This window comes from Mobula hypostoma, chromosome 5 (assembly GCF_963921235.1).
Source record: "Mobula hypostoma chromosome 5, sMobHyp1.1, whole genome shotgun sequence".
In the NCBI taxonomy this organism is placed as follows: domain Eukaryota; kingdom Metazoa; phylum Chordata; class Chondrichthyes; order Myliobatiformes; family Myliobatidae; genus Mobula; species Mobula hypostoma.
Genome location: NC_086101.1, coordinates 161,598,007 through 161,621,960, shown reverse-complemented (window position 1 = coordinate 161,621,960; position 23,954 = coordinate 161,598,007). Strand labels below are relative to the sequence as shown.

At 39.4% G+C, this 23,954-nt stretch overlaps 2 protein-coding genes across 2 annotated transcripts in view; both read left to right on the top strand.

Annotated features, from left to right (window-relative positions):
- The window catches only part of LOC134347114 (uncharacterized), a 76,200-nt gene extending 62,662 nt beyond the window's left edge, over positions 1-13,538 (top strand). The window contains exons 8-10 of the mRNA XM_063049263.1: positions 1,745-1,938; positions 7,131-7,316; positions 13,418-13,538. Coding sequence (XP_062905333.1) covers positions 1,745-1,938; position 7,131 — 195 coding nt within the window. The 3' untranslated portion in view covers positions 7,132-7,316; positions 13,418-13,538. The remainder of the gene's footprint in view (positions 1-1,744; positions 1,939-7,130; positions 7,317-13,417) is intronic.
- A 4,093-nt stretch (positions 13,539-17,631) lies between these two features.
- The window catches only part of LOC134347352 (ankyrin repeat domain-containing protein 31-like), a 68,633-nt gene continuing 62,310 nt past the window's right edge, over positions 17,632-23,954 (top strand). Inside the window, exon 1 of the mRNA XM_063049744.1 lies at positions 17,632-17,742. The gene's annotated coding sequence lies outside the window, so the exon portion shown is untranslated. The remainder of the gene's footprint in view (positions 17,743-23,954) is intronic.

The window sequence follows — 23,954 nt, the reverse complement described above, 5'->3', positions numbered from 1 at the left end:
ACATAAAAGTTGCTGGTGAACGCAACAGGCCAGGCAGCATCAATAAGAAGAGGTACAGTCGACGTTTTGGGCTGAGACCCTTCGTCAGGATTAACTGAAAGAAGAGCTAGTAAGAGATTTGAAAGTGGGAGGGGGAGGGGAAATCCAAAATGATAGGAGAAGACAGGAGGGGGAGGGATAGAGCCAAGAGTTGGACAGTTGATTGGCAAAAGGGATATGAGAGGATCATGGGACGGTTGGCCTAGGGAGAAAGAAAGGGGGAGGGGGGAAGCCCAGAAGATGGGCAATAACGGATGGAGTATGAGGGGGAGGTGGGGCATTAATGGAAGTTAGAGAAGTCAATGTTTATGCAATCAGGTTGGAGGCTATCCAGACAAAATACAAGGTGTTTTTCCTCCAACCTGAGTGTGGCTTCATCTTTACAGTAGAGGAGGCTGTGGATAGACATATCAGAATGGGAATGGGACGTGGAATTAAAATGCGTGGCCACTGGGAGATCCAGCTTTCTCTGGCAGACAAAGCGTAGGTGTTCAGTGAAACGGTCTCCCAGCCTGGGGTAATGATATTGTTATTATGAATAGATACGATGTAATTGGTAGTTTTTGACCTTTTATATATACTTTCATGTACTCTGTATTCTATGTAGAAACTAATAAAACATTGGAAAAATAAATCTGGATAGTCAAACATTATCATTTTTGTTTGGTGTCACTGAATTTAGTGACACCAAACAGAAATGATCGTCCCAAAATGCATTTCTTTCCTCTACTACTCAATCCTGTCTTTTTTCCATTTATCTTTGTACTGTAGATTTGAATCTGTCCTTTAGACATTCTTATGCTTCTTTCATGGATAATTGTTATGTTGTCCACAGGCTCTTAGAGAAATGATACAGATTTTCAAAACCAAAATACAACAGAATGGTATTAAGGGGTTATCGACTCGGCTACAGGACGGTAACAGGCTGTTCTGACCCAATGACCCCACACTGCCCAATTGCACCCATGTGACCAATTAACCTACTAACCCGTATATCTTTGGAACACAAGAGGAAACTGGAGCACCCAGAGGAAACCCACGTGGTCACAGGGAATATATACAACCTCCTTACAAACAGTGCCAGGAATTGAACACAGGTCACTAGCACTGTAATAGCATTACGCTAACCCCTGCGCTACCATGCCGCAGTGACTGATAAATTTCGAATTAACATTTTAATGTGTTGCTCAATAAGGACTCAGTTTAGCATAGATAGTAACCCAGATAGACTGAAAAGGTAGGGTGTTGGGATCTGAGGTGAGAGCCGATTTGATCGCTCTCTGTGATGGTCACTCTTCTCTCCGTGGTACTGAGGCTATGACGACTGCCCCACCTGCTGTGCTCCGTGCCTGCTAATATGATGACCTGATAAGAGAGACTTTGGGCCTACTCTGGGCTGCTTTGGGGTTGGGATCTGAGGACACAATTTGATTTGTAATGTTGTTTGCTTCAATTGTTTGCATGATTTGTGTGCTTTTCCTTTCTCTTGCACATTGGGTGTTGGTCATTTATTTTTCTTTAATTGGGTTCTTTCAGGTTTCTTGATTTGAGGCTACCTGTAAGCAAACAAATCTCAGGGTTGTATAATTTATGCATTCCTTGATAATAAATGTACTTTGAATCTTTGAAAACATGGATAATGTACATGGAACAGCTAGCAGAAAGGAATCCTGGGATAAACTTGTTCTTCTTGTTCATCCTACAGTTTTCAAATGGCAAGAATAAAAATGAAGCAGATACTTCCAAGTATGAGTTGATGGACAAGTTAACAGAAAGGCAAACTTGTAATGTGCCTAATGTGAGTCTGACAACTCCTTCACATCAGGACAATGTAGCTGGTGCGACCATCCTACGAAGATCTTCTAGGAAAAGGGTTGCAACAAATTTTACTTTTCCTTGGTATGGGTCTTCTTCTTGTGAAAATCACAAATTGCAATTTCACAAAAGATCAAAAGACATAAAGAGAAAGGCAGTGACACCTGACCATGAAGAACCTTTGCACAAATTACTTGAATATACTGGAGAGAAAAAAGTGCCAACTTTGCAAAATACACATATAGTTGTAAAAAATAAATTAGAACGTAGTGATCAACAAGGAATGTGCAATAAGTTAATACACAATAACGACATTCAGGACTCTAAAATAAATGGTGCTTTTAGTACTAAGCTGCTTTGCAGTAAATTACAAAGCAGGCAACTATTTGCTAATTCACAAGAATACATGAAAATCAGCACCAGGTGAGTTAATTCTATCATGTTACAGAATTCCAAAAGGTGCCACCATTAATTATCTACCAAGCTTTGGGAATAATATGAAATATGGCATAAACCCTGGTATACCTAGGTTATGACCTGCTGTTATAGCTGTACTATTTATATGGCTGGTGCAGTTGTGTTTCTGGTGAATGGTGAGTCACAGTATGTTGTTAATGGATTGAGCAATAGTATGCCATTGAAGAATGGGTGGTTAGATTCTGTTTTGTTGGAGATGATTGTTGCCTGGAACTACTGTCGTCAGAATATAGTTTGCTATTTATCAGCTTATGCTTTGATGTTTTCTAAGACTTGTACGCAGGGGTTTTGGTCTGAGAGTTTGCAACTGCAGGATTGCCACAGGGATGATGTTGAGGTTTTAGCTCTTTTTAATTTATAATCAATGATTTCATTGATGAGACCATGTGTAATATATCCAGATTTCCTGATGGTACAACACTAGATGGCAATGTATGATTTGATGAAGGTGATGGGTTTGAGTGATATGGGCAGTGTAAGTATTGGGGCAAAGATATAGTAGATGGTAAATAGAGAAAAATGATTGTTCACTTTGGTAGAAAAATTAGAAAAAAGGGGTGGTGAGAAAATGAATGTTGTTAGTATTCAGGGGGCCTGGATATTCCTGTATATGAATAACTCAAAGTTAAACTACAGGTTCAGCAAGCAATTAGGAAGGTTGAGAGCAATGGCATGTTGGTTTTCAATATAACATTATTTGAGGACAAAAGTCTTTCTTTATAGAGAGTTCAGGTGATATTGCATCTGGAATATTGAATATTGTCTTCCTTATCTACACAATGATACACATACGATAGAAGGAATCCAGAAAAGATTCACCAGATTGATGTCAGGGTTGACAAGTTTGTCATTTAATGAAAAATTAAGCATCCCAAGTTTGTACTCTCTTGAGTTTACAGGATTGAGAGATGATCTTTTTGAAGTGTACTAAGTTCCTAAGGAAGTCACAACAATAGATGCAGATTGACGTTTCTCCTGACCGCAGTGTCAATTCGTTCTGGTCTCATGAACTTCTTATATGCTGGAGCAAAACGTCTTGGGGTACAGATAATCTCTGGATCGATTGTTGATTCTATAAAGCATTCAGCTAAGTGCCCAGAGGCAGTTTGTATGTTCGATGTTAACATAGGACATAGAACACTACAGCACAATACAGGCTCTTCGGCCCACAATGTTGTTCCTCCCATACAGCCCTCCATTGTCATAGATGTTTTAAGTATCTGATTCCTCATCTTTAAATCAGTCATAACTTCCGAATTTAGTATCCTGCTCACAGAAAATAAGTGAAATGTGTCTTTGTTTCGTGAATCAATTAAAAATAGAAATAAAGTTAAATATGATTTTAAATATTTATTTAAACATTTCAATGCTATTCAATAGTTTATAAATGTCTCTGATCTTTAGAGACATATAGAAACAGTGGAAAAGGACTTCAGTTTGGACAAAATGTCAGAAAGCCATTAGAGCATTCTATTGCAAACAACAAGCAACACACATCAAAGTTGCTGGTGAACACAGCAGGCCAGGCAGCATCTCTAGGAAAAGGTACAGTCGCTGTTTCAGGCCGAGACCCTTAGGCTATTTGGGCAGGTTTGTAGTTTCTGCTGCCTGGAACCTATGGCCACATAAAGGAAGTGTGACAATATTTAGGCCATGAGTGATGAACTACAAAGCTAGTTAAACGTGATCTGAACCATTAAAATTCCTGCCATTTCTTTACCACAACTGTTGTAAAAGTGTCATTTCACAGTTTATTTTAATTTAGATCACATAGAGGAAAAGACAAAGAAAGAGAAAATATAACTAAAATAGAAACTAAAAGCAAACAAAAAGACATACAGCATAGGACAACATCAACAGTGAAAGCATATCGGAGTTCAAGAGCTGAAAAAGAGAGCAACATGAGTTGTCATGATAAGTGCCAGGATGAACCACGAAGGAATACAGCGAAACCTGGTGAGAATATTTAAATAGCATTTATAAACTTGCATTTCCACATCTCTGCAGAATGTAATAGTGACAAAGCCCTTTATAATCAGATGAATTAACAGTGTAGGCATGGCTGATTTGATGGTGTATTATATTCAGTTCCACTGAGATTAATTTGTTATGTTGCTTAAAGCAAAACAATTGCAGTTTAAATAAAACAAAAATATTCTGGAAGTAGGTCAGACAGCGTCTATGGAGAGAAATAGTATTAACATTTTCTTGGACTAGTTATATTTCTAGGATTTTCTGTTTCAATTTAGATTACCTGCAGTATTTTGTTTTCGGGCAATTCCGTTGTAGTAGCTTATTGAGTGTAAACAGACCAGCACCTAATAAATGAAGTAATTCAGAATGAAGAGCAATGGGAGAAACTGTGCTCTGCCTAGCTGTTCTGCATGTTTGTCCCCTGCTTCCCTCTTCTAGATGCACTTACTTACATTGTTTTTCTTTCCTGCTTTCTCCTCCTCATTAAGTGTCCAAAAAATGAAATGATGTACATGCGTTACAGACAAGCATTTAAAATCATGTGACATAGGAGCAGAATTAGGCCATTCGACCCATAGAGTCTACTTCACCATTCAATCATGGCTGATTTATTTTCCCCTTACAAACTCATCTTCCTGCCTTGCCTTCTGCCTGTAATTTTTGATGCCCTTACTAATGAAGAACCTATCAACCTTCACTTTAAATATTCCCAATGACCTGGCGTCCACAGTCATCTATGGCAATGAATTCACCGATTCACCACCCTATGGCTAAAGAAATTCCTCCTCATCTGTATTCTAAAGAGATGTCCTTCTATTCTGAGGTTGTGCTCTTTTGTCCTAGATTCTCTCACCATTGAAAATATCCTCTCCATATCCATATCTATGCCATTCAGTGAGACATCCCCTCATTCTTCTGCAAGCGAGTGCAAGCCTAAAACCATCAAATGCTCTTCATATGCTAACCCTTTCACTCTCCAGGTAATTCTCGTAGATCTCCTCTGAACCCTTTCCAGTGCCAGAACATCCTCACATGTAGGGCCCAAAACTGCTCACAATACTCCAAATATCATCTGACCAATGCCTTATAAAGCCTCAGCATTACATTCTTGCTTTCATGTTCTAGTCCTTGCAAAATGAATGCTGATATTACATTTGCCTTCTTTCCTACCAACTTAACCTACAAGTTGACCTTTAGGGCATCCAGCACAAGGACTCCCAAGTCCTTTCCAATTTTCCTATTCCTGAATTCACGTGCTATTTAGAAAATAGTCTATGCCTCTATTCCTTCTACTATTGTGCATGACCATACACTTCCCTACACCGTATTCCATCTGCCCCTTCTTTACCCTTCTAATCTGTTGAATTCTTTCTGCAGACTCCCTGTTTCTTGAATGCTACCTGCCCCTCCACCTATGATTGTACCATTCACAAACTTGGCCTCAAATTATTCTCTGGAGTTGATAGTGGGATGGAGTAAGGGCTTTCAAAAGGCCAGCAATCCAGCAAGCTGAATCAGAAACTAACCTGAATGGAGATCTGTGCCTTTGAAATAGTGTGGTATTCTTGTGAATTATTAGTGCTGTAGTTCGTTTAGTTAGTTACCACTTGTAGAATACAATACCAGAACAGATAGTTTCATAAAACATTTCTAAAATCATCGTCATGTAAAATTGTGACATTTGTGAAATTTTATAGTGATATCTTTGATACTTATGATATCAAATGTGAAAGGCAGCACATTTCCATTGAGTGATGGTTAAGGCTGCAATGCCTGTCATATGGGATACTTTAATTTCTGAGTGGTTCTGGACACCGCACTTCAGAAATGGGTTTGGACAGGGTTCTTCATAAATCTACTGAAATAGCAGGGACAGGAAATTTATCTGTGATCATGAGTGCTAAACACCCATAGTATCAGTCATATATTCTAAAGTACAACCAAAATTTGCCTGTACAAGTTATAGGATTCAGATTTCAAAAATTAATCATACCATGTGAATTAAGTGCAAAAGATTAATAATAAATTTCTAACCCAGGTGAGGATTACATTTTGCAGAGTGCTTTCACAATGGTGTATTGCCAAGAATTTAAAAGATAGTTGACTTCAAAGTACTGGGGACAATTGATAGAATAATAGAATGAGATATGTCCAAATTGAAGCTTGGGATGAGTGAGAAATATGTTTGCTTCCTAAGATTAAAGAGTGAATATCTAGTTTTCTGATATGTTTTTCAGTTTGGGTATCAGAACGTAATGCTTCCAGGATCTTCCACTACAGAGTGGTGTTCTGGGGTTTGTTATGGTCCCATCACCACCTTCCTTGCCAAGAAAAAGCTACACCCTTACCCGGACTCACTGTTGGGGTACAATCTTGCAATTAAATCACATGGTTGCTTATCCTACAGTGGAGCTGCCCCACTCTCCAGTATTGTTAGATATCTAGTTATCTACCATACCTCTCGCAGAAATTGCAAAGAGTCCGATTTAAAATTTGGTAGAGCTAATAAATATCTAGGGCAGGCCATCCATTTGCACTGTCATGACAACGGTCAAGAATTTGACCCTGGGGAAAAAAACACCAGGAATCTTGGCATATAAATTTGAATTTGACTTGATCATTGAAAATAAGGTACCCTGCTGTTATTACCAGTGTGATATATTTAAGGAATTATTATGAAACTGCATCGTTTGTCTCACTGTGAGCAAGGTCATACAAAGTTTGTAATTATTCTAAATTTAAAAGTTTCAGTCCAATATAAACAATTAGTTATTTGACACCTGTATGAAAGACAATAATTCATTTAAACTTATCTCATTTATCAGAAGATGAACTGATCATAACTCGATCTGCTTCCAACATTGCTGCTATATTAAAGTGCCGCAAGACTATGAAAAGAAAAAACATTTATGGAGAGACAAAATTACATGAAGCTGCATTTAATGGCAATGTAAACCTGCTTCGTGCCCTTATTCAAGCAGGTGCCAACGTAAATCTGCCTGATTATGCAGGTGAGGAATGTATATTTGTAAAAGATTAATACTCCAATCATTGAACAGTGTTGAAATCTTCCAAGCTGAATTTTATTGATCCTTTTAATAACTTCCATTTATGATTTTTACAAAATGCTGGAGGAACTCAACAAGTCAGTCAACATCTATGGAGGAGGGTAAACAGTCAACATTTCAGGCCAAGACCCTTGATCAATCAACATACATCAAAGTTGCTGGTGAACGCAGCAGGCCAAGCAGCATCTGTAGGGAGAGGTGCAGTCAACGTTTCAGGCCGAGACCCTTCGTCAGGACTAACTGATCAATACTTGATTTGTTGAGTTCCTCTAGCATTTTGTGTGTGTTGCTTAAGATTTCCACCACCTGCGGAATTTCTTGTATTCATGATTTCTGATTTGTTCAGAATAAAATCAAAAAACTAAATTGTTAGGATGTAGACCCTTGCTAGCTTGGAAGAGAAGATTAAACAGAAAATGCAAGCCACATCCTGCTCGAGTCATTGTTGTTAATCTGTTGGTTTGTGATGTGTTTACCCTTCCAATTGTTGGGTGTACTGTTCAAAAGATATCTTATGAGTCTGCCTCTGGAGAAACCAAATGACAAATTAGGTTCTGCTTTGTGGAACACCCGTGTTCAGCTGGCAGGACAGCACTGAGCTACAAACTCAAGAAGCTGGAGGAACTCAGCAGGGCAGGCAGCCTATCATGTGAAATTCTTCAACCCACTCCAAGTCTGATCTATATGTCTGTAGCTTCCATTACAGGATGGGTATCCTAAGACTGAGGAACAGTACTCCATCTTCCATCTAGATACATCATAGCCCTTCAGGCCCAATATCAAATTCACAATTTTAGGTAACTTACTTTTTTTATATCAGAATTGGCCAACCAGATGTAATGTTGACTCAGTTTTTTCTTTTTGCAGTAAGATAAGATAGATATTTCCTAGTGCTCTGCAATTCATTGTTTTACATGGTCCCTTGTTTGTGTTGTCTTTCAATAATTGCCCTCGTTGGCCAGATGAATATCACTGTGGTAACCCTGATCACACTCCATCAGAGATATTCCCTTTGTTCTATGTATCCTTCAGCACCCTCTTTGCGACTTGAAACTGATTTATTTTCTCACTCTGTTCCTCATTCCAGTGAGAGGTCTTTGAAGCAGCCTATTTCCACAATGGAGTCACAGGAGACTGCAGATGCTGGAATTTGAAGCAATGCACTTTCTGCTGGAGGAACTCAGTGGGTGTAGCAGGGTTTGTTTGGGGAAGGAATTATCAATGCTTGGGATCAAACCCCTGCACCAGGAGTGAGGGTGGGGTACAGGGAAGCTGGTATTAAGAGGAGATGGGGACTAGTAAGACCGAAGCGCATGATAATTACTGAAATGACTGAGGAGAGGTGAAGGATGACATGCAGGTCCTAAAGTCAGGGAGTCATAGACCAATACAGCACAATACAGGTTCTTTGGCCCAACAGGTTCATTTGACCATGGTGCCCACTCATCTAGGCCGAATTTCCTGCCTTCAGCCCAAAGCCATGCCCCTACAATGTGCTTTCTAAATTATACTATTGTACCTGCCCCAACCACTTTCTGTTTGAAAAAGTTGCTCCTCAAGTCCTTTTTAAAACTTACTCCTCTCACCCTAAATCTATGCCCTCTAGTTTTGGACTCCCCAACCCTGGGGAAAAGACTGATTCCATCCTTTTACCTACAGTCTGCTGCTCATAATTTTATAAACTGCTATAAGGTCACCTCTCATTTAATTCCACTCCATTGAATAAAGACCTCGCCTGGCCAATATCTCTCTATAACTCAGGCCCTCCAATCCAGGCAACATCCTTGTAAGCTCATTTTGCACACTTTACAGTTTAATCACATCTCTATAACAGGGTGACCAAAACTACATAGTACCCCAAGTGTGGCATCACCAACGACTTATACAACTGTAGTATAATGTCCCAACTAATGAAGGCAATGTACTAAATGCCTTTTTCACCACCCTGTCTACTTCTGATGCCACATTCAATTAACTGTGCACTTATACTCCCAAGAACCTCTTCTATTACACATCCTAGTGCCCTACCATTCATAGCACAAGTTCTACACTGTGACTTTCCTACATGTATCACCTCACACTTATTTCTTGATTCATCCTGCACTGCCTTTATAAGTGAAAATCTATCATTTACTGCTACCAATATTTCTGACTCTCATTTCATTTATATCTAGTCATACTGATTATAATTCCTGACTTCTAAAGCAAGAATATTCCTTGTTACCATCCTTGTGTTATCCTTTATCAGGGTTACTTCCACTTTTTTTCTGTGAAAAAAAATTGGGTAGCCTGGCATATTTGGTTCCTAACATTCCTTGTTATGCGACCAGTCTCTCTGTAGTAGCTTTGAGAACAAACCATTTAGTCTTTATTTATACCATTAATTCTTTACGTTGTTACATATGCTTATTCTATTCTTTAATGTTGCATAATTTTTCCTTATTTTACTATATGATGACGAAAAGGACTGCTTTCATAGGATGAGGTGCAGGGTTTTCATTACAACTGACTGAGGGATGAAGCTCTGCGCTGGATGCAGTTACAATTACTCACCTGTGACCTATACGATATCTTAATGGAGACCTATTGTAGCTCCACAATGCGGCACCATTCTCTTTATACTGTCTATCTCCCCTTCACTCTTTCAGCCTAGATGAACAGTCTTGACCCAAAATGTTCATTTCCTTTTGCAAATGCTGCCTGACTCATTAAGTTTCTGTAGAAGCCTTTTTATGCTTCATATTCCATTGTCTGCAGTTTCTTATGTCTCTGTAGCTCCACCATCAAAATTCACAAAAGTTTTAAAATTTAGATTTTTAATGTGGTTGTTTCAAAATGACTCAAATAACAATTATATTGCTATAAATTACTCATTGAACCATTACTAATAACACTTCTATCCCCCATCAGGAAGGCTTTAAAGTTCTCTGCTTCTTCCTTGACAACAGATCCGATCAGTTCCCTTCCACCTCCCCCACCCTCCTCCGTTTGGCAGAACTGGTCCTCACACTCAACAAGTTTGTATCCGCTCCTCCTACTTTCTCCCAACTCAAAATGTAGCCATGGGCACCCAAATGAGCCTCAGCAAAGCCTGCCTCATTGGTTGTGTGGAACAGTCTTCCCTGGTAATACTCCCCAACTCTTTCTGCGCTACATTGATGCTGATTGGTACACCCATGCTGAGCTTGTCAATTATATCGGCTCTGCCTCCAACTTCCATCCTGCCCTTAAATTCACTTGACATCTCTTTCCCCTTTCTCAATCTTTCTGTTTCCATCTCTGGAGACAAACTGTTTACTGATAACTTTTATAAACCTACCAATTTCCACAGCTATCTTGACTATACCTCTTCCCACCCTGTATGCTTTAAAAATACCATTCCTTTTTCTCAGTTCCTTCATCTGCACTGGATCTGTTCCCAGGCTTTTCTTTCTAGGATATCTGAGATGTCCTCCTCCTTCAAAGGGCTGTGTTTCCCTTCCTCCACCATTGATGCTGCCCTCCTCCGCATTGCCTCTATTCCCTGAACATCTGCCCTTAGTCCACTTTCCTGTCACCTTAACAGGGATAGAGTTGCCCTTGTCCTCACCACCAACCCCCTCCCCCCCGCCATGTACTTCCACATCCAGCACATTATTCTCCACAACTTAGACCATAAGGCATAGGAGCAGAATTGGGTCATTTGGCTCATTGAGTCTGCTCCCCCATTCCATCATGGCTGATTTAATATCCCTCTCAACCTCATTTCCTGCCTTCTCCCCATAACCTTTGATGCCCTGACTAATCAAGAATCTATGAACCTCCACTTTAGGTACACTCAATGGCTTGGTGTCCACAGTGTTGGTGGCAATGAATTCCACAGATTCACTACCATCTAGCTAAAGAAGTTCCTACTCATTCCTGTTCTAAGTGGACACCCCTCTGGTCTGAGGCTGTGCCCTCTGGTTCTAGATTCATCCACTATAGGAAACATCCTCTTCATCTCCATTCTATCCAGACCTTTCGCTATTTGATAGATTTCAATGAGATCCCCTCTCATTCTTCTAAAGACCAGCAAATACAGACCTAGAGGCTCATATTATCAAAAACCCCTCATATATTAACCTTTTCATTCCCAGAATCATTCTTGTGAACCTCCTCTGGACTGTCTCCAATGCCAGCAAAGCTTTTCTTAGACAAGGGGCCCAGAGCTGGTCACAGTACTCCAAGTGTAGTCTGCCTATGCCTTATAAAACCTCAGCATTACATCCTTGCTGTTCTGTTCTAGTCCTCTCAAGATGAATGCTAACATTGCATTTGCCTTCCTTACCACCTACTCAACCTGCAAGTTAACCTTTGGGGAATTCAGAATTAGGTTTATTTTCACTGGCATGTGTCGTGAAATTTGTTAACTAAGCAGCAACAGTTCAATGCAATACATAATATAGAAGAAGAAAATAAATAAATTGATCAATAAATCAATTAAGTATACATATATTGAATAGATTAAAAATCGTGCAAAAAAGAAATAATATATATTAAAAAAGTGAGGTACAGTTCACAGGTTCAATGTCCATTTAGGAATCGGATGGCAGAGGGAGAAAAAGCTGTTCCTGAATCGCTGAGTGTGTGTCTTCAGTCTTCTGTACCTCCTACCCAATGGTAACAATGAGAAAAGGGCATGCCCTTGGTGCTGGAGGTTCTTAATAATGGATGTTGCCTTTCTGAGAAGCCGTTCCTTGAAGATGTCCTGGGTACTTTGTAGGCTAGTATCCAAGATGGAGCCAACTAAATTTACAACCCTCTGCAGCTTCTTTTGGTCCTGTGCTGTAGCACCACCACCCCCCCCCCCCCATACCAGACCTGTCAGGATGCTCTTTACGGTACATCTATAGAAATTTTTGAGTGTATTTATTGACATATCAAATCTCTTCAAACTCCTAATGCAGTATAGTCACTGTCTTGCCTTCTTTATAGCTACATTGATATTCTGTGCTAGGACTTCCAAGTTCCTTTCTACTTTTGAGTTTTGAATTATCTCCCCATTTTAAAAAAAAGTCTACGTCTTTATTCCTTTTATCAAAGTGCATGACCATATGCTTCCCTAAGCTATATTCCATCTGCCACTTCCTTGCCAATTCTTCCATTCTGTCTAAGTCCTTTCTCAGAGTCCGTGCTTCCTCAACACTACCTAGCCCTCCACCTATCTTCATATCGTCTGTAAACTTAGCCACAAAGCCATCAATTCCATCATCCAGATCATTCGCATATAACATAAAAAGAAGCAATCCCAACACTGACAAATGCGGAACATTACTAGTCACCGGCAGCCAACAATGAAAAACCCTTTATTCCCACTCTGTCTCCTGCCAGTCAGCCAATCTTCTATCCATGCTTAGTATCTTTTCTGTAATATTATGGGTTCTTATCTTGTTAAGCAGCCTCATGTGCAGCACCTTGTCAAAGGCCTTCTAAAAATCCAAGAAAGTAACATCCACTGACTCTCCTTTGTCCACCTTGACTGTTATTTCTTCGAAGAGTTCCAACAGATATGTCAGACAATATTTACCCTTGAGGAAACCTGCCTTCAACCATCTTCAATTGGACCCTACCACCAAACACATCACCTCCCCAGATGCCCCTCCTCCATCCCATTCTCCCCTAGTCCACTCTTCTCTCGTATCAGATTCTTTCTTCTTCAACCCTTTACCTTTTCCACCTATCATCTCCCAGCTTCTTATTTCATCCTCCCTCCCTCACCCACCTGGCTTTACCTATCATCTTGTAGTGTGTACTCCTTTCCCTTCCCCCAACCTCCTTATTTTGGAACCTTTCCAGTCTGATGAAGGGTTTCAGCGCAAAATATTGATAATTTATTAATTTCCATAGATGCTGCCTGACTATTCGACTTCTCCAGTATTTTGTGTCTGTTGCTCTGGATTTTCAGCATCTGCAGAATCTCTTGTGTTCATGCAACAATTATTGCAACTTTTTTAGGCTGGTAGTGTTGAGTGAGATTGTTGGCCCTCACTATTAGTGTATGAAAATATTTTCCTTTGCTGCAGGTTGGACAGCCCTGCATGAAGCAAGTAACAATGGATTCCATGAAGCTGTGTTGGTGTTGTTATCAGCTGGTGCAGATGTTAACTCAAAGGGGTTGAATGGTATAATTCCTCTGCAGGATGCTGTCAGAAATGGAAATTCACAGGTATATTTTAAAGCCTATGTCAATATATTGACATCTTTTACATGCTCCTAGGACAAATGAGCACTGGAATCTATTCCTGGTAATACAGTGATATGCTGACCCCGTGTCAGTCAGGTCACATTGACCCTATATCTCTGACAGCTCTAACCCATCAAATATTGCTTCCAATATTGCTGCACAATTTGAACTATTTAAAGTGATTCACAAGTATAAATCTTCACGTTTAAATATGATGAATTTGATGCCATCAGAATTTTTTAAAAACTAATTTTTGCCCAGTTACTGAGTTTTTGATCTGCATTCAGTATAAGTAATACAATAAAATAATAAAGAGAACAATGATTACTCATACTCCCTAGCACTTCCTCATATTTACTCTGAAGGTAAAGTGAATACCTATAGTACAGAAACCTTTAATTGACAATGGCCCACAACTTCTTGTGGTTTGTGTAAATATACAATGGGCTGGTGAACATTTTGTGTGAGGACAAATGCTTCAAACCTTAATTAGTACATGAAACACAAGTATTGTGAATAACAGAAATAGCCTGGCTCTCTTGAAGATCTTTACTCATTGTTCTCAACCATTAAGAAGTACACAAAGGAAAACAGATACAAGTCATGGGATAAGAGACTGAGTGGGGCATGTGGAGAGGATTGGAATCACATTAAGTTGAATTGAGACTTTCAGTGTCAGGCTGAGTCAAAACTGAGCTGCTTAGGGTCAGGTAACACATCAGGTGGAAGATTGGTGGGAGGATTGCCAGGAGATCAGTGGAGGGTGGAGGGTTACCAGTGAGAAATAAGTGGAATCTTGAGGATGTACAGTGAAAAACTTTGTTTTGCACAGCATCATACAAATCATTTCATAACGTCAGTACATTGAGGTAAACAAGGAAAAAGAAATAACAGAATGAGGATTGTAGTGTTACATAGACAGAGAAAGTATGGTGCAGGTGGAAAACAAGATGCAAGGACCACAATGAAATTATGAGATCAAGAATTCATCTTTATTGTACAAAACACCTGCTCAATAGAGTTATGGAATAGAACACATGACACCTGGCCACTAGGCTCTTCACCTCTTTCGTGTATTCTATCTTGATGTTATTTGAGATCTGGCCACTCCACTGCAAACTTGTAGATGGCGCTAGGGCCAAATCTGGCCACAGTCTTGAGTGTATAGGGAGTAAAATTGGAGGCTGTGGTTACTGCCTCACAGGGCAACAGTGTTGATAATTTTGGCGGAAGTGTCCTTACTGATTGTAGTGTGGTGAAGAAGTCAAGGATTCAGTTACAAAGAGAGCAGCTGAGTTCTAGGAACACACATCAAAGTTGCTGGTGAACCCAGCAGGCCAGGCAGCATCTCTAGGAAGAGATACAGTCGACATTTCGGGCCGAGACCCTTCGTCAGGACTAACTGAAAGAAGAGCTAGTAAGAGATTTGAAAGTGGGAGGGGAAGGGGGAGATCCAAAATGATAGGAGAAGACAGGAGTGGGAGGGATGGAGCCAAGAGCTGGACAGGTGATTGGCAAAAGGGATATGAGAGGATCATGGGACAGGAGGTCCGGGAAGAAAGACGGGGGGGGGGAGGACCCAGAGGATGGGCAAGGGGTATAGTGAGAGGGACAGAGGGAGAAAAAGGAGAGAGAGAAAAAGAATGTGTGTATATAGATAAGTAACGGTTGGGGTGCGAGGGGAAGGTGGAGCATTAGCGAAGTTAGAGAAGTCAATGTTCATGCCATCAGGTTGGAGGCTACCCAGACGGAATATAAGGTGTTGTTCCTCCAACCTGAGTGTGGCTTCATCTTTACAGTAGAGGAGGCCGTGGATAGACATATCAGAATGGGAATGGGATGTGGAATTAAAATGTGTGGCCACTGGGAGATCCTGCTTTCTCTGGTGGAGAGAGCATAGGTGTTCAGCAAAACAATCTCCCGGTTTGCGTCGGGTCTCACCAATATATAGAAGGCCACATCGGGAGCACCGGACGCAGTATATCACCCCAGCTGACTCACAGGTGAAGTGTGGCCTCACCTGGAAGGACTGTCTGGGGCCCTGAATGGTGGTAAGGGAGGAAGTGTAAGGGCACGTGTAGCACTTGTTCAGCTTACAAGGATAAGTGCCAGGAGGGAGATCAGTGGGGAGGGATGGGGGAGACAAATGGACAAGGGAGTCGCGTAGGGAGCGATCCCTGCGGAAAGCGGGGGGGGAGGGGGAGATGTGCTTTGTGGTGGGATCCCGTTGGAGGTGGCGGAAGTTACGGAGAATAATATGTTGGACCCGGAGGCTGGTGGGCTGGTAGGTGAGGACCAGGGGAACCCTATCCCTAGTGGGGTGACGGAAGAATGGAGTGAGAGCAGATGTGCGTGAAATGGGGGAGATGCGTTGAGAGCAGGGTTGATGGTGGAGGAAGGGAAGTCCCTTTCTTTAAAAAAGGAGGACATCTCCCTCGTCCTGGAATGAAAAGCCTCATCCTGAGAGCAGATGCAGCGGAGACGGAGGAATTGCGAGAAGGGGATGGCATTTTTGCAAGAGATAGGGTGAGAAGAGGAATAGTCCAGATAGCTGTGAGAGTCAGTAGGCTTATAGTAGACATCAGTCGACTAGCTGTCTCCAGAGATAGAGACAGAAAGATCTAGAAAGGGGAGGGAGGTGTCGGAAATGGACCAGGTAAACTTGAGGGCAGGGTGAAAGTTGGAGGCAAAGTTAATGAAGTCAACGAGCTCAGCATGCGTGCAGGAAGCAGCGCCAATGCAGTCAATGTAGCGAAGGAAAAGTGGGGGACAGATACCAGAATAGGTTTGGAACATAGATTGTTCCACAAAGCCAACAAAAAGACAGGCATAGCTGGGACCCATACGGGTGCCCATAGCTACACCTTTAGCTTGGAGGAAGTGGGAGGAGCCAAAGGAGAAATTATTAAGAGTAAGGACTAATTCCGCTAGACGGAGCAGAGTGGTGGTAGAGAGGAACTGATTAAGTCTGGAATCCAAAAAGAACCATCAAGAAGGTCTCAAAGCTCTCTACTTCTTTTTGGCTCAGCCAGAGTCTATTACTAGCAATGAAATAGGCCTTATGAACCATATGTAAATAGAAATCCGAGATCATTTGGCAGGGACAGAAATTAACATTACCTTTGTATACATATTAGCATGGTCATGTTTTTGTTAAATCCTGTGTTTCATGTTTCTACACTTCTAATTCTCCCTGAATTTTATTAGCCATCTGGAAATTTGGCAATTGATGAGGATATGTTCATTCTACCTTATTTAAGGAAAAGGTTTATAAAAATTATTTTTGCATGACCTATATTCACAACAATACAGCTGACATCCAGTTTTAACTTTAAAATATTCATAAAGTTGTGAATGAACACCAATGAAAATATTTTTCTTTTTGCTTTCTTACTCCTTTTTGACCCAATAATACCATTATTGTTGGTTTTGTATCTAACCCAATAAGAATCCTGTAACCAGATGACAGTGTCAAATGTACAATATAGTAGATGACAAGTTATGACAAGCATTATTTCAGATTCAGAATCAGGTTTAATATCAGTGGCATATGTTGTGAAATTTGTTGTTTTGCAACAGCAGTACATTGCAATACATAATAAAAACTAAGTAACAGTAAGTGTGATATATATGTGTGTGTGTGTGTGTGTGTGTATACAAAAAGATAGAAAAAAAAGTAGTGAGGTAGGAACCATGGGTTCAATATCCATTCAGAACAGCGAATGGCAGAGGGGAAGAAGCTATTCCTGAATCGTTGATTGTGTGCCTTCGGGCTCCTGTACCTCCTCCCTGATGGTAGATATGGGAAGAGGGCATGTGTTAATGATGAATGCCGCCTTTATGAGACATCACTCCTTGAAGATGTCCCAGATTATGGAGAGGCTAGTGCCCATAATGGAGCTGACTGAGTTTACAGTTTTCTGCAGCTTATTTTGATCCTGTGCATTGGCCTTCCCATATCAGATAGTAAGCATTACTTCTTTATTTCGTGTCCATAAATTAAGTTCTTAAATCTTTTTATTATGTATTGCCCATAGATAGTGGAATTATTGTTGCAACATGGAGCTGATCCTTTTCAAAAGAATGATCATGGCATCTGTGCATTAGATGAAGCTTTGGATAACCGCATGAAGCAATTAATGAAAAGCTATCAACAAAGAAAAGGTATGAACATATTCTACTTTCATTGAACATGCATGCTTGTGTACAGTATGCTGCATTTCAATTTTCAGACTTGCTGCCATACGTGGAAGAGACAATGGTTTCTGTAGGAGACACATCAGTCAGATATGACAGTAATAGATTGTGACAAGACTTTTAGAAAAGGTCTACACTTAGATCTACACTTTTGATCTACACGTAGAACCTCCTTTACAAATCATCATCTTCTTGTCCCTTTCTTAGTGTTACTTTGACTTTGGGAATACATTTCGTGCAGATCTGAAAATATATCAGAGGTTTTTATTTTTGTTTTGATACAAATTTGATGATATAGAAGAAGGTTATTCAGGCCAGCATGTCCATGCCAGTCGATGAAAAAGCTACTTGGCCCTATCACTTACAACCACTCGGAGAATAGACACAGCTTGCCGCAACAAGTACACGAGCAGGCATTTTTAAATGTTCCTGACTCTACCATCCTTTCAGGCAGTGAATTCCAGATGTCTACCATCCAGGGTGATTTTTTTTTTCCTCATCTACCTTTTAATACATCTACTAATTACAAACGTTTGTTTATTTTAAATCAATAAATACTGGTTGTGGGCTCCTAAGAGGAATAGATTATTTCTGCCTAGGCCCTGCATTATTTTATGCATCTCAATGTTCTCCCCTCTTTCACAGAAAGCAACCCTAGCCTGTCCAATCATTCCCCATAGTTTTAATTTTCTGGTCATGGCAACATCCTTGTAAGTCTCCTCTTTTCTACAAAGTTGTGATCAAAACTGTGCACAACACTCAAAATATGATTTATGTAGCATTATATGCAGTTATAGTTATAAGTGATAACACTAGAAAACAAGTTGACTTTATTACTATAAACCAAAGATTTAGAAACTCAGTGACTCAATGCAAAACATATCCAGGTGCAGACTGTAATAGTGACCATAACCAAGTACTTTGTCATGTAAAAGTAAAACTTAAAAAACTAAATAAGCAAAAATCTGAACAATCCCTTGACTACTTGCAATTAATTAAAGAAGAAAACTTAAGACAAAAATTTGCAATTGAAATAAGGAATAGATTTCAAAGTCTAGAAATAGAATCTGTTGAAGATGATAGCAATCATGTAGAAATGAAATTTAACACTCTAAAGGATGCCTTGGTAGAATCAGCACAGTCAGTGATTCCTAAAAAAGAAAAAGGCAGAAAGACAGATGAAATCAAAAATCTAATGGAAGAAAGCAAATCTTATAGAATATAAGTCCTTAGATAAAGAAGTTAAAAGCTTATGTCAAAAAGCCAAAGGAGAATGGTTAAACCAGGAATGTGAGCAAATAGAAAGAATCCCTATTACTGATCCAAAAAGGTTACAAAAACAAATCAAGAATATCACTGGTAAAAAGCTCCTCTGTGCTTCAGGTGGATGTTTGAAAGCAAAGGACGGTACCATTATCCTGGAAAAAGATGAGATTATGAACAGATGGACTGAGTATATTTAGGAATTGTTTGAAGACGATTGAGGCGAAAAACCAGAAATTAAGAAAAACATTGAAGGTCCAAGTATTTTAAAATGTGAAGTTCGTAATGCAATAAATAAGATGAAGAAAGGAAAGGCAGCAGGCCCTGATGAATTAGTAATAGAACAAATTATTGCCCTTGAAGATTATGGAATTGAAAAACTTACTGATTTAATCAGTGACATTTATGAGACTGGAATAATACCAGAAGAGATGAAAAAATCAGTATTTATCACTCCCCCTAAGAAAGCTGGAGCAATAGAATGTGAATTACATAGGACCATAAGTTTAATAAGTCATATCACCAAGATACTTCTAAGAATTTTGATGACAGGAGCTAGAAGTAAGATACAAGCTGAAATAGGCAAAGAACAATGTGGTTTTGTGAAGGACAGAGGTACAAGAAATGCAATATTGATGTTAAGGAGACTATCTGAATGAGCTATTCAATTTCAAAAAGATTTGTTTGTTTGTTTTATCAACTACACAAAAGCACTTGATAAAGTGAAGCACAATAAGTTCTTTGAAATATTACAGAAAACTCTAGATCTAGATTCGAAAGACCTCTGCCTAATCAGAAATCTGTACTGGGAACAAACTGCTGCTGTAAGAATAGATCGAGAAGTGAATCAGTTTACAAAAATCAAGAGAGGCATTAGACAAGGGTGTGTTTTCTCCCCTAATTTATTTAATGTGTACAGTGAAACAATATTACAGAAAATAAGACACATCTTGGGAATCAAAGTTGGAGTTGAAAACATCAATAATTTCAGATATGCAGATGACACTGTCAATTGCAAGTACAGAGAAAGAACTACAAAACTTAATTGATATAATTGTTGAAGAAAGTGCAAAAATGGGGTGGTCTATCAATTGCAAAAAGACAGAATGTATGATGATATCCAAAATGAAGGAGAATCCTATCTGCAGGCTGAGAATAAATGAGGAAGACATAAAACAAGTACAGAACTTTTGCTACTTAGGAAGCTGGGTGACGTCAGATGGCAGGTGCAACTTGGACATTAAAAGAAGAACAGGGATGGCAAAAGACACCTTTACGAGAATGAAGAGTATACTGACCAATACTAAACTAGGCAAGACAACCTGCCTCAGAGTACTGAAATGTTACATTTATCCAGTTATGTTATATGGCTCAGAATGTTGGACAATATCTAGTAACATGAGGAAACAAATTGAAGCAGCAGAGATGTGGTTTTTGAGGAGAATGCAGAGAATATTATGGATGAACGAGGATGTCATGAACAGAGCAAACACAAAAAGAGAAATAATGTATGAGATCATGAAACAGCAACGTAACTTCATCGGACATGTGATTAGGAAAGAGGAGTTAGAATGGCCGGTAATTATGGGAAAGATTGAAGGGAAGAAAGCAAGAGGAAGACAAAGACAAATGATGATGGAAATGACTGGAAATGAATACCAATGAATTGATCCACTTGACCCGAAACAGGAATGTGTGGGCCATGGCAGTCAATGCTCAAACTGGGCCTGGCACCTGATGATGATGATGAAGCGTATATCGAATTTCATAGTCTTATAAAGGATGTTCTAACCACTTCAGCTATCAGTCCACCTATCTTTAACAATCTGTGGACACACATTCTGTTCTCCCACAGTTTTCAATATCCTCCCATTTATTGTACTTTCCCTTGTCTTCTTGCATCTCCCCAAATACATAACCTCGCCTTCATCAGAATTAAATTCTGTTTGCCACTTTATTACCCAGCTAACCAGACAATCTGTGTCTTCTGAAGTCATAAGCTATCCTCCTTCCTCTTAACTGCACAGCCAGTTTTTGCTTAACCTTCCAATATCTTTACAAGCTATGGGTAATGAATGAGCTTTATTTTTACAGACATCCATGAGTTGGTTTGTCTGTAAGTCAGAAAATTCACAAAAATCGCTTGATATGATAATGTTGTAATGAGTGGCATTAAAAGTACATGATATTGATTTAAAAAAGGAACAATTGCTAAAAGTGGAAAGAAATAGGAAACTAGTTCTGTCATTTGTAGGAACAAACATATGTACAGTACCATTGGAATTTTGAATTTAATATTATGGGAGCTCGTTTGGGGGTTTCAGTGAGTCGGGTGTTCTTAACCAGGAACAACATACATTATCCTTCCTGAAGTTAATTATAAATAGTAATAAACAAGGAACTGAGGACTGAACCTTATTGATCCTCATTGATAACATTGGATCTTCCTTGTACATTAATTTATGTCTTGAAATTGTCATGCTGGATTTATATTTCTAATTAAGAATAATAATTAGCTGCAGTCAAAGTTGGAGGAAACCGACAGCATACAAGAAACAGGGATTTAAAAAGTACAGTGGACAGTAAGATTGAGGTAAGCGTCAATTACATATCCATTTATTTATTTTGGGGGGAAAATTGTATTTGTTCACCATCAAACTCCTATCTTAACCTTCCTATTCCATAACACTCCCTTCAATGAATTACATTCATAGTGTGCTATTTATAAAGTCTGCCTTAAGAATAGCCCTCTGAAGATTAGCCATATTATTTATACATTGATAACTATGAAGAGCTAGAAATGAAGAAAACTACAACTATCCATTTGAGTAGTCCACCCCTGCTTTCAATTCCTACATTCCTATGTTCCCTTCTGTTTTGAGTTAGCAGAATTAATCGGCTTTTGTACAGCTAGTTTGGATGAATCCACCATACCATCTTTTCAAGGCAGCTAAAACAGTAAATATGTTCAGAATAACTTTAAGCTTCAGTCAAGTCATGACATACGGTTTTTAAGTAAATTGTTTAGAAAGTATAGACTACTCAGCCCTTCAAGCTTCTTCCACTATTTAATACAATCGCACCTATTCCTATTGAAAAATTCTGCAGTCCTGTATGTTTGCAGTTAATTTTTGCCCTTTTGACATATTATGACTAACTACCGCTGCCTCGAGATCATTCAGACTCTTGCTTCCACTGCCCTTTGAGTAAAAGAATTACAAAGATCCTAGGCTCACATAAAAAAATTGCCTTGCTATGTGTGATCCTTTATTTTTAAAGAATTACTTTTAAGTTCTAGATCACCCCTCAGTAGGAAACATTCTCTCCATATACACCATGTCAGTATTTTATATGTTTCAATTAATTTCTTTCCGACTCTGTAAAACTTTTTCTTTGAATGTTTTCTTTGAACTCCTTCCATTCCTTTAAGGAAGGAGACCTGAATGACAACCTCTCTGCAAGAACATTGTTATCTTTCCTAATTACTTCCTGCAATGATTTACTAGCATTTTGTGAATCGTGTCCGGTTACCCAGATTCCTCTACATCTCAGAGCTCTGCAACCTCTCACCATTTAGAAAAATATTATATCTTTTCATTTTTATTTCATAATGGACAACTTTACATATTCCTGCATTGTAGTCCTGTTGGCAGAATTTTGCCTGTTCACTTAATCTATCTTTGTAGTCGCCATGTACAGGGCCTTAAGAAAAGTATTTAGCCCCCACAATTTTTTTCACCTTTTACTGTCTCATTTTCTAAATTTAGAATATACTTAAGTAGGATTTTTGAGCTAATCTACAAAACATTGTACATCATGTCAAATCAAAAGAAAAATTTCAAAACTGTCAATAATTTTCTTAAAATTAAAAACCAAAATTGTGAGGCTGAAAAAGTATTCATCCCCTTTGTATTACTACACTAACTTTCTTCACGTGCAATATACGTATAACCTCACCAACTCACTCAATTTGTTGATTTGGAAAATTGGAGGATCACTTATTTTCAATTAATTCATAAGAAGAAATACCCAAGGTCCAACAGTATGGTAGGTTTTCAACAGACCAAACCAAAGTGAAGACTAAAAAGCATTCAAGACGAGTCAGACAACTTGTCAGGGAGAAGCACAAATTTGGGGAAGGGTACAAGACCATTTCAAAGGCACTGAACATACCTTGGAGCTCAGTGCAGTCTTTTATGAAAAAGTGGAAAAAATATGAAACCTGGGCCATGCTACATGGTCAGACTGCCCCTCTAAACTTAGTCGCTGGAGAAGAATGCCATTTGTAAGAGAAGCTACTGAGACACCAGCAGTTACTCTGAGTGAGCTGCGGAAGTCAATGGCTGCAACTGGAGATGAGGTATGTATTTATGGAAGAGCGGCAAGGAAGAAGCCCTAGCTTAAAAAAAGCATATCCTTGCTGTGGTAAACCATATATATGTTGTAACTGGGTTAAGTGTCTGGACACACCCCTCTGCTGACTGCCCCTGTGGCTCCTCCCACAGACCCCTGAATAAAGGTGATTTCGCCTTGCCCCTCCCCCTCAGTCCGGGGGCAGACACTCAGCATGGAGGTCGTGTTGTACAGCGAATAAAAGCCTTTCAGTATTTTACCCAACTTCAGTCTTTTGGAGTTATTGAAGGTGCTTCACTTGCCTGAAAAGGCTTTGCAAAGTGTCACTTAGAAGACACAGTAGAGATGTGGAAGAAGGTTTTCTATCAGATGAGACTAAAGTGGAACCTTTTCGCCACAACACTGAGCACTACATGTGGCATATATCAGCCAGCTAACATCATCCCTACTGTAAAGTATGGTGGAGGTAACATCATGCTATGGGGATGCCTTTCAGCTGTAGGGATTGGAAATCTGATCAGGATAGATAGGAAGATGAATGCTGCTAAATACAGAGAGATCCT